This window comes from Plectropomus leopardus, chromosome 11 (genome assembly GCF_026936395.1).
Source record: "Plectropomus leopardus strain MGB_pleo_1.0 chromosome 11, ASM2693639v1, whole genome shotgun sequence".
NCBI lineage: Eukaryota > Metazoa > Chordata > Actinopteri > Perciformes > Serranidae > Plectropomus > Plectropomus leopardus.
This window is the reverse complement of record NC_142186.1, coordinates 5,404,605-5,416,272: the sequence shown is the minus strand read 5'-3', so window position 1 is coordinate 5,416,272 and position 11,668 is coordinate 5,404,605. Positions and strand designations below refer to the sequence as shown.

The window sequence follows — 11,668 nt, the reverse complement described above, 5'->3', positions numbered from 1 at the left end:
TGGTGAAACCCTGTTACATCTTTTTGTATCTATGTTACCATTTTGTTCATATCAAAAACACCAGTTGTATATTATTAAGACATTTTTTAATAATTTTACTCTCTACTTAAACTAAACAACATTTTATGATTTTCTGTTAATAAGACTCAAGGAAAAAACAATGCATTGCAATGCATTCTGTGTGAGGGGATTATACAACAAAGACAGTAGTCCCCTCTCCTCACACGCCAAAGCCATCCCACAGACATGAGAAAATGAAATTACTACAGCAGTCAATATGAGCAAGGCCTCTTCTTGAAATATTGAATCAATTCCTGGAATCCACAGTGAGAGGCCACCAGTCTGCCTGCATTGATTTAGCTCATAGTCAGAATGAAATTATGACTGTAACACAGCACAGCAGTGCAGGGACGGGGACAGACAGAACTGTGGATGCACATGGTAAAGCTGCTTCACTGACAAAAAACAAAGGGAGACAAGGAGCATTTGGTAGAAAAAAGATGAATGTTTTATTTTAAGAAGTATTTCATGTTTTGCTTTTTTTTTTTCTCAAAACGCCATCCGTCATGTTCTCACTGCAGCTCAGTAGCGTACAAAACTCCCCTGAAATCTTATGTGGAAAAACAAGAATGAATGGAATGTTACGGTCAAACGTGTCTCTTCCGGGTTAAATGAGAACTCAGTAAAAAAAGCTGTGTCCGACAGTGGGAACTTGCCAATCAGCAATGCACCGTTTCATCTCAGTACATGCCAATGATACATTTGATGCACAGTGAACTCTGATACAAATCTGCTGTATCACAACTCCAGTTACTACAAACCAAGTGATGCAGTGCAAACACATTATGTGGGAACAGCTCGTATAAACCTTGATCAGTACTGATGATGCTAGTGGAGCACATATTTTGCCATTTAATTCACTTCAAGGCACATGAAAAGCTATCTCAACCTGCAAACAGATACAAACATGTATGCTAGATTCTCTCCTTACTAGAATTGAATCCAATATGCTCTGTTCCCGGCGTCTAAATTGCATTATTATCGCTTTAGATTGGTCCCAGTCAATTGAAAACCAATTTGGTGATTCAAATTAATTAGTCAAAAGCAACACGAAGCTACTATGACTATCACTTTGTAATGCAGTTGTCAGTTATGTCAGAATGGAGAATACATTCCACACAATTGGGGTACAGGGTTTTGTCATTGCCAGGCGTTCCAAAAAACGGACAGCTTTGCTTTGGTTTCCTCAAAAACAAACAGTGGGACAACTTGAAAACACACACATGAACCCATCCAGTGGGTAAAAACACGCAGTAAGCGGTGAGGGAGCTGACAGCTTGTATGATCCAACCAAAACCTATGAAAAAAGGTGCTCGTTTAAGAGAAACGGCTAACATTCTAGCAGAGTTTGAGACATCAGCGAGGCGGCTCCCCATGAAGTGTCCAGTCACACAAAAATATATATCTGGCCGTATCGGGATGCTCTGCTGAGTGTGAATGGAAGAACGAGCGGTGCTCTGGAAAACCTCTAAATGCATGCATGATATGCAACTTTCATGACAGAAAAACAAAAAATCCCCACAGCTGACCTACGTATTTGTGGTAGGATCAACACAAGTCATTTTGAAATGCAAAATGTAAAACCAGAGAGGATCAAAACACATCTGACCATTACAAATAAAGAATGCAAAAACAAACCTGTCGGATTTTTCTTTTTTTTTTTGCTTTGTACTGCACCTTTAGTAAGTTTCTTTCAAAGCCATTTGCTATGATACAGTACATTCATCAACAGTGACAAGAAGGAAAGGAAATGAAATCATCGTGCTGGCACCAAGATCCTGAGATGTTACTATTTTTGTTAAGATCTTAATGAAAAATATACACACAATCATTTTGATCTAGCGCTCCCACATTTGACCTTAAGAAATAAATACCCTCAGTTATGCACATAATACCATCTACATCTACTTAGAGAAGTACCTACTCCTAGGTACTGGTGCAAAATAGGAGTCAGTTTTAAGTGACCCAGAGATTTCACTGGGCGTACATCCAGCACACCAGCAGGCCGATGGCCACAGCTGCCCCGGCACCCACGTTGAGCAGGATGGGTCTCCAGTACAGCCACCTGTCTCGTTTCCTCTCCGAGTCGATCAGTCTCTGTTTCATCTGCTGGACCTTCTGCGAGATGCTGGCCATCTTCTCCTCACGGTGTCGCTTTCTTACGCTGAAACAAGAGTCAGTTACAGTAAGTAGTCAGCAAATAACAGTATGGAAATCCCATCAATAGCCCCTTTTTCCGACCACAGGAACTTTTCCCAAGGACTAGTGACCTTTTGAGTAACTTATTACATTTTGGCCACAGGGACCAGAGTCTAAATTAAGTTCCGAGGACATTCTTTTGGCCCCAGAAGATTGGGGGTAGTACTTTTTGAAAGTACAGCAACTTTCAGGGTATCTAATGACCGATGACCGTTGACCATTGACGGTGGAAAGATAGATAATGAGCTGATGGAGCCTTTTTAGTTCCTTGAAAAGTTGTCCGTGAAGTCCCAGGAAGTTTGGGTCAAATTGTGGCTTTTTTTTCTGCGAGCCGTGAGCGAATTTGGCAGGAAAACACACTAAATACTCTATTATGAACTATATAAACGCTATATTGAATATGATATAAATAATTCGCTCATGATAAATGATAAAAGATGCTTCCAGTGCTTCTCCTATGCTTGTCAATTGTGTCTACAGAGAGGGAGAGAGCCATGCAGACACACAGAGACACAGACACACTCACAGACAGACAGACACACACACACACAAGCATGGACAGAGAGACAGGGACTGCAGGAGCTGCGTGACAATTAGCGTATTGCAGCATTCTGCATCCAGTATGAACCCAGCGTTAGAGATCAGAATGTGGCTGCCTAGTTTCAAACAAAAGCATGACACTGAGCTTGGACACTTTCACATTGTGGAGTCCAAAGCAAATACATTTTAATGTCTTTACAGCCGAGTCCTTTCTTCATAATGCACCTGACAAAATTCACTTTAAGAAGTCCTGAGCTGCTACTTACTGCCCCGAGTTCTCTGCCACGTTGTGGTCTTGGCTGTCTGGCTCTCCTACTGGCGGTTGGTCTCCTGAGGTGGCCTGCGGCTCCAGACAGGGTCCTGGCTGACCGTTGGGCCTGCTGTCGTTGAGGTGCGGTCTGGGGGGAGGTGGTGGAGGGGGCAGATCTGGCTCCGAGCTATCTCTTGACATCACTGTCTGCTTGATCTGCTAAAGGAGACGAGACACAAAGACACAGCATACATGGAATAGTTAAGCCTTCTCCCATCTTGTGACAAAAGGTAAGCTGAGGAAATAATTTGGGACTGCCCAAGGCTACATCTAAACTATTATGTTATCATTTTAAAACAGAAACAATCGAAAACCGGAAAGTAAGACCATAGATTTTTGTGCTTGGACTGATGACAAGTTGGAACTGTAACTGAAGGTAACACATGAGTATTGGGGGGTAAAAACTGAGGGTTGTTGCAAAATAAATTCGGCAATATAGAGCAGTGGCGGGAGCATTATCCAGCACCAGAGGAGGCCATCGCAATGGGAAAGGAATACCTGCACAGGAAGAATAAAATCATGTCGACCTAGAAAAAATGCTTTGGCTTAAAATGTCATGACTAATAACACCCAACAGGGAAGTGAATGTGACTGTATGCGTCATCATTTTCAAAGGTATGTGTTTCCACCTGTTCAGACTAAAAAGTAACCCCATAGTTGGTCGTTTTAGAATAAACTTATTTGTACGGATGTCGCCCAAAATTGGCCAACAAGACCTCTGTGTTCATACAGAACAAAAATGCTAACCTAAACTTCTAGAGATGCAACGAAAAATTATCAAAACACGAATGCGAGTGTAAAAATAGCTTATATTACATTACACTGCTTTTCAAAAACATTTAAAGCTTGCCAGCTCTAGCAACCATTTGGGTTTTCTTTGTTGTTGTGCTTTATGTGGACTGTCTCAAAGGCAGATTTTTGTTGGCAAGCTAGGGCTGTCAGCATTAACGTGTTATATAATATATAATGTATATAATGCGTTAATCTTTTAATTCACGTTAAGTGAGTTTTAGGGGCAATGATGACTGTTGTCATATGAAACTAGAAGACCAACCATGTCATGCTAGTTTGTCAGGAAGGGAACTGAATATTGCTCCAAAGTTAGGCTAGATTTGCAGATGGAAAAAAAACATGGCCATTTCACAGGGGTCCGTTAACCTCTGAACTCAAGATATCTGAATGAAAATGAAATGGGTTCTGTGGGTACCCATGAGTCTCCCCTTTACAGACATGCCTACTTTACCTTAGTGCCATGCAATTTTTTGTTGTTTTTTTGTAACTGTTATGGAATGTGAAATAATGTAGTAAAAAACATGCGATTAAAAAACAACTGGAAAAATAATAAAATTGTGCAATAAAAAAAAATCATTTGACAGCCCTAGACATTAAAACCACATTCAAACAGCAGACCGGCTTTTTTGTAACAGTTGTGGACTTCAAATTTTGGTCAAACACTTACCGAGGGGCTGTAATTTCATAAAAGGACTGAGGCATAGTTGCAGTTTCAAGTTGTTAGTTTTACTTTCAAACGATTAATGGGAGCAAGTAGAGGTGTGAGGAAACTATATAAATACCAGATGTGTCAGCTGATTTCTGTTACATCAGGCCTGCATTAAGCTGATGATATCAGAAGCCTAAACTGTGATTCCAGACAACTCTACCTGCTCCTGACAATGGTTTTTAAGTAAAGCCAAAACTTGAAACTCAAACAATGCCCGTTTAAGACCATTAAATAAAACTTAAAACTACAGACAGCACAATGGGTTAAGTAGAACCCTGTATTTCATGGATCAAGTTGCAAACTTTGGCAGTCACCTGCCTCGTCTCAGATGTCAGAGTTTGACTGGAGTTTACAAACATTGTATAAATCTCACAAAAGCCCGAGCATGAGCCTGAGACATTTTAAAAGCACAGTGTTACACTCCAGCCTTGATACTGAGCTACCTGGTCTGCTGAGTTGGCTGACAGGATGAGTTTGGCTCCCTCAATGACAGCCATGTAGGAGAAACGGAGCTGGTCAGGGGTCTGGATCAGGCCCATACGGTATTCCCTCATATCCAGTAGCACCTTCTGTATGTCCACCGATGACGGGTTCTTCCTCTTGGCCATCTGCAAAACAGATTAACATGTTTAGAATACAGATGAAAAGGCTCTGCAGTTAAGCCCATGTTTTCACTTGATACTGAAACAGTCAGACAGCCTCTTTTTTTCCCTTTTAAGTCTGTCATCATCTAATGGTGTTAGATAAAACAGCTAACCTAAATTCTATGAATGTACTGCAGCAGCATTCCACTAAAGCTGACGTTAGTTGTCAGTTAGCGATTTACCGAATCAAATCTCAATGCGAAAGCCTCAGTTAAACTGCTTAGCAACAGCTTTTTGGCATTTTCCCATTTCTCTCCTGTGACGGCTAATTTCTTTACCCCCCAAAGTGGGCAAAGCCTTGACGATGGTGACACAGGTCTGATCTATGTGTATCACGTGATAACAGTGATATTTCAGCAATCACACACAGTGCAGCACTATATCTTAACTGATTAATACAAGGGACGTATTTTGTGTAACGCTTGACATGTTTAGGAATTTTTATGTACATATTTTAAACAATACAAAACGATATATGTTCAAAACTTTTCCAAAACATTCTGTTAATTCCAAACAATTTAAGAACTTTTCCAGTCAAGGAATCTCATCCTTTTCTTCATCAATGCATAAACCACTGAAAAGTGATGTATGCATTTAAGTATAATACCAACATGCCAAAACTTCTCCCTTTGCAACTAATGGGCACATCTCATCTTACTCTTCTGCCAAAGCTAGAATCTTGTGCAATGTTTAACTCTTTGCTTTCAGCTTTAAGGAAGAAAACATTCCCCTCAACACTGACTTCATTTAGTAACATCCCTCCCTCTCTGTTCTTACCAGCACCAGGCAGGTGTCCACCAAGGCGAGGGTCCCTGAACGTCCGATCCCAGCGCTGCAGTGCACCACAGAGGGCCCGTGCTCCGGTCCCAACGAGCCAGATTCCCGCACCTTGAAGAGGAAGTTGAGGAAGGAGGCCGGAGATTCTGGGACACCAAAGTCAGGCCACGTGGTGTAGTGAAAGTGGTAGATCTCCCTCGACTCGCCTGTCTGCGTCAGGAGACGTGATGATTAGAGCATTGTATAGACAGAGTTCTGCATGACTAGGCTGATTTTTTACTCGGAAAACATCACACAGCCCATGAAATAACTGCATTTATCATCTCCAGACTTACATGTCGGTTCTCACAATAGTTTCAGTCACTCAAGAGAATACAAGTTCAGACAGGTTAAGTAATTTCAGAGCCAGTAACTGCCCTGAAAAGAGTCTGGATCATGTAACACAAGCAAATGAAAAAAACAGATTCTTTATACAGTAATGGAGTGCAATTGTCCTGAAGTAAAAATTGCAGTTTTCACCTCGTAAAATATCTCTAAAATTGCACTACTCCACATACAAAAAAAGATGATCTAATAGTGTGCCTCTCGTGCTCACCATTGTGTTTTGCAGTTCTAGCACTCGGATTGTGTAATAGGATTGGTCCTCCTCTGAAAGTAGCCTGACAACAAACCCCGTGTCAGTGAAAGACATCTGTAGCTCCTCTGTGGTGGGCCAGTACTGTGCACACTTTTCCTGTAAAGACAAAAAAAAAAAAAGATGATTTAGTCTTGGATAGGAGGCCACATGTTCACAGGCTGAAGGATGGATGAAGTCTTGCTGGATAAATGCACAGTGATTGAGGAACCATCACTAAGTGTTCACAGATATTATTTGTAGGAGATTCCATGAATTCAGGGATTCCTTCTTTACCAAGAAATACCACTACCACTGTGACGGAATGTGCTGTGTACAAACAACACTTTTGATTATGTTACTCACCCTCAGGGTCATTATCATCAACAGTACTGAGATACACAACTCTATAGGACTTGGCAGCTTGTTTCCACAAGTTATAAACATGCAGTTCCCACAAAAGTATTGCAAAACATCTAGCTGACTTCGATCTTCAACCCTCATCAGACTGTATATAAGTTATGGGGCAACTTCAAGCCTAAAACATGTTAAATATTTTAGTGTTATCAGTGTTCTATCACTTGGATGTTTGAGCTTCACGGCAGAATGATGTACGTGCCGAGTTTGATTTCACATTTCTACTGAAGGGATAAAGTTTCAAAGTGCTCACCCTAACTCTTAGTTTAACTCTTGTATGTATGTGCAGAATTTTGCAACGTCACATCTAGTTTTGGCACATGTAACTTATGCCAACCATACACTAAAAGACTTTGAAAAGACTTTTCAAAGACTAAAGTCTGACACTTTCTCACATCTTAAGAGTTTTTAGTCACATAGACACAGGATCTTGCAGCATCACCTTTTGCAAGACTACAACTAGATTTCTTTTGAGATTATTTCTCATCCTGCTTCTGAAGAATAACATATTGCCAAACTCTCTTTATGAAATATGACATATTACTAATTCCTTATATGTCTGCAAAAAATACATAACTTTAGAAACAAGAAAAAAGGCCTCATGTGTCAACAGTATTCTTGTTAATTCATCATCAATATAATTCATGAAGATAAACTATATTTGTGTACAAACTTTACATTATGGATTTCATCGCCTCAGCTTACTCTGCCAGCCTCTAATGGTTAGCTCCTCTGTTTTCATTGGAGGACATCCAGTTTGGAAATTAACTTTTTTATCCACTTGCCACTGTAGCTGGTGGTTTCCAAAATGTACGAGCCACTCAAAAGATTACCATTGCTTTTATGGGGTTTTTTTGGGCTGGTGAGTGAAGCAAATATAGCAGCCACTTGCAGATTTTACCAGCATTTGTATGGTGGCTGGAACCAATTTTTTTTTTAACTCTGGAGAAAACCGTTTGAATGAGAGAACCATTTCAAAAGTTAACATTTGTCACTAGAATCAGTGCTGACTGGTGAATCAGATACACTTGTTAACTTCACAACTCAGCCAATGTTTCCTCATTTTCCACTGGGCAAGATCAAATTCCATTTTGTCTTTAAAAAAGAAAAGGTGTGATACAATATGTTGTTGAATGCATGAGTCAAACAAACTACTAGCACATAGATTTAAACCTTCCAGATCCCCTTAGTATATTATTTAATGGCAAAATTAACTTTGTTTTACCAATTTTAACACAAAAAACCCCACATTTATTATACAATCTAACTTCTCCCAGCAAATACATATACCATTTCGATACGGATTTTGTTCCAATGGACATGAAAATGACAGTCAAACTGACATGTATGAAAAGTGCTCTGTGTGTAGCAAGAACATCTACAGTTAAAACCATCAAGGTATGACATTTTAAAACACACAGCAAGGAAATCAGTGTTCAGCAGGTGCTTAAGTGTACAGTACTCACAGATCCCTTTTCGATCACTCTGTTGAGCATTATAACAGCTTTGGAACACTGCTCCCAAATCATCAGCCAGAAATGACCACAGGTATTCCTCAAAGGCCCCTGTGGAAGCAAAGGCAAGAAAGAAATAAAAAATTAATCCTGTCATCGTCAAAAGCTCCAAAACATCAAAGTAAAATCCTGTACATTCTTCTACAAATGTTCACCAGATTTATCCAACATATTTATGCAGAAATGGATATTGCTTGAACTACACTGTACCTGAGAAAGAATGTAAGATCTTTGGGCTTCTTCCACGGTGACTAAACTTGCATTGATGTAGTCATTTTCAGAGTTTTCAAGTTTTACCCGACTGTGATCATCTGAAAGCAGATGAAAAAGCAATTAGAAATCACATGAACGTCATTTGCAATAATTCAAATTTCCATTAACAACCTTCTTTGTCATAAGACTCACATGGGCTCACATCTCTGTAGCGGTTCAAATTACGATTCACTGGAAGTTTTGCCACTTTGTAAGGATATTCACTGGCTTGGTTACGAATTTCCTGTCGGAGACAAAAAGACAATTAGGAAGTTAGGAGCATCACAGCAATGGGAGACAGAGAGTGTCACAAACTGGTGCAAACATATGACAATCACCTGCACCTGGCTTGCCAAAGCTGTGGCAACATTCATGCAAATACTAAACACAGAGATAACACAGCATGTGTTCTGTGCTTAATTCACTGGAACTGTCATATATGAATGCATTGCCCTGTTCTGATTGTTATCTGTACAATTACAGTGCTGCACTGTCATGTGTCATGCTCCTGCAGGACAATAAGTTTATCTTTCTTTTACAGTCATGAAACAACAGGAAGTTTTTTTTACTGTTTGCTTAGTCCACAGAGAAATGCACGCAGTTTGTGCAGAAACTGACCCTTTAAATGAGCCACCATTTATGTGAATTTCTGATGTTACAAATATACTATATAGACCATTTGATACAACACGGAAAATAGGTCCTTTTGTATTCCTTGTTGAAATGTTTTGCATGTCATATACATGAATGACATCAGTTGACAGGAAGCAGACATTAACCCAAGCTGTTACCAAGTGATGTAATTCCAGTGAAACCTTCTTTAAAGATAGAAAAACAGAGCGTTTCAGACAGAGGGTGATTATATATTATATAAAATAATGTGTTTTTCGAACATTAAAGCATGTTGACATGTTTTAGTAGAAAAGCCAACATACAAATATGAACCTGAATATGTGCATAGTATAGGACCTTTAATTTTCAGTAAAACTAAGACAAAACAAAGTTTTATGAAAAATGTATTTTCCCTATGCAAGCCATGGGCAATTTATCTAGCTATAGCTACTTATTATGACAACATTTATACGCGTTTATTTTTAACTATAAATTGTTGTGGTGTAAAACTGATATTTTGAGTTTGGCTGTTTCTCTGTAACTTCTAAATAGGGTGCCTGTTTGCTCCAAAACATCTCCAGTAACATGTTATCCTCCGGTTAGCAGCTACTTATTACACGGTCATAACCAAAGTCCAACCGGAACAGAATTATTATAAACTAAATGCTGGGCTCTCTTTAGACAGCTGGTGGTAAAACACATGCGCTTTTCTCTGGAAGTCCTGATGAGTTCTCAGAAACTGCAGCTGACGTCTGCTAGCGTCATCCAGCATTAGCTAACTGAGCTCAACTATGAAGACTGTGCCGCTGCACGTTTTCTAGCTACAAGCTTTCTAGCTACGGAAATCAGCCACTACTAGCGCCAAATGCTAGTTTCTCACTCGTCTTCACTTAGGACATAGTACTATACATCACCCCGACACAATGTAATAGAGTCTATAAGTAAACACAATGACACGAGTCGCACAGAGGACTAAAAGTAACCAAATACTGTGCAAGGTGTCCAACGGGCTAGCTATAAAATTAGCCTAGCCAAGTAAGTTAGCAACCGATCGTCATAGAAACACGAGAGGCCCAGTGTCCCGACTTACATTGTAAAGGTTTTGCCATCTCCCGGACGAATCAATATCTTCAAATTCTTGCTCCATTTTTTCGTAATAAGTGCCCCGAGACACTCGCTGGATGATCACAGAGTGTTTGCAGCACCGTTCACTAACTTACTCCTTTCTGTTAGCCATCTAAACAGCAGTGTGTGTAACCCTGGGGATCCCTGCGGGGAGTCTGCTGCTCCTGCACAATACTGCATGCACGTCGGGTTGCCAGTTACGTGCTTTTGTCAGCCTACCAGGAGCAATAATTCCAGTCACATAACTGCTTTGTGGGTATTTTATTACATTTATAGATATATATCAACATTGACCCTTGCAGTTGACTGAATTTTAATTTTGAAAGCGAATTGGTTGAACCTACCCCAAATTATTGTCATTATTTTTTTTAATCATATAAAAGGCAGTATTAGAATAATGAATAAAGTAGCATGTAATACAAAATAAGCATATTAAAAATATTTCTGTCCGCACTCCTCAAGCCTGAAAGTGTTCAATATGAGTGTTAAAATAACAAAAAAACAAAAAACAAAAAAATCAACCAAACCTGGCAACCCAGGACAGGAGGAGGGCATATGAGCAAATATGTAACAATATGTGTCTGTTCTTTACTTGTCAGGGGAGGAGGTGCCTGGGATTTGACTTTATTTATTGCTCTATTTATTTATTTATTTATTTATTTATTTATTTATTTATTTAACTTGACGCTCCCAAAAGCCACAAATATTTTTCTTTGAACCTCCCTGAGTAACTGGTGTAAAATGTATAATCTTCCCTCTAAAATTATAATAACATATATAATAACATTTTCAAATCTTACCATTTGATGTCTGAAAATTAAAAGTTGAACAATAAATCCTGGAGTCGAAATAAGCCTTTTTTCTTCACTCTTGTTAGTTAAAGTGTTTTATTTATTTATTTATTTTTAACCAATTTTGAAATGAAACGTATTTTTTCTTTTTTCTTTTCTTTTTTAAATGGCGATAAAATACACTTTTAGCAATTTATTTTAAACTAAAAAAGTTAGTTTCTGGGCTGCCTGAAATGTTTAAGTTGACTGAATTTTAGGAGATAAGCTGAATCACATAGGCTAAATAACATTTTTTTAAACGATTTTTAAAATT

At 39.1% G+C, this 11,668-nt stretch overlaps 1 protein-coding gene across 2 annotated transcripts; it reads right to left on the bottom strand.

The window, feature by feature from the left end:
• Nucleotides 1-485: 485 nt before the first annotated feature.
• ptpn2a (protein tyrosine phosphatase non-receptor type 2a) lies at nucleotides 486-10,753 on the bottom strand. Of its 2 annotated transcripts, none has more exons than XM_042490380.2 (9): nucleotides 10,530-10,753; nucleotides 8,981-9,071; nucleotides 8,786-8,886; nucleotides 8,528-8,626; nucleotides 6,627-6,764; nucleotides 6,032-6,241; nucleotides 5,054-5,218; nucleotides 3,066-3,265; nucleotides 486-2,224 (listed from the first exon to the last, which is right to left on the bottom strand). In XM_042490380.2, exons 1-9 carry the CDS (start codon nucleotides 10,584-10,586, stop codon nucleotides 2,035-2,037), a joined length of 1,251 nt encoding a protein of 416 aa, XP_042346314.1. In that variant the 5' UTR covers nucleotides 10,587-10,753; the 3' UTR covers nucleotides 486-2,034. The 2 variants fall into 2 exon arrangements, with proteins under 2 accessions (XP_042346314.1, XP_042346313.1); XM_042490379.2 differs by having other exon boundaries at nucleotides 3,066-3,268; nucleotides 10,530-10,752.
• Nucleotides 10,754-11,668: the final 915 nt, after the last annotated feature.

Bases quoted from the DNA above. Each gene is read 5' to 3' on its own strand.
- ptpn2a (XM_042490379.2), bottom strand. From the start codon at position 10,586: ATGGAGCAAGAATTTGAAGATATTGATTCGTCCGGGAGATGGCAAAAC. The intron at 9,072-10,529 runs GTAAGTCGGGAC...TGTCTCCGACAG, and splicing joins GATGGCAAAACCTTTACAAT to GAAATTCGTAACCAAGCCAG. The intron at 5,219-6,031 runs GTAAGAACAGAG...TCTGTTTTGCAG, and splicing joins TGGACACCTGCCTGGTGCTG to ATGGCCAAGAGGAAGAACCC.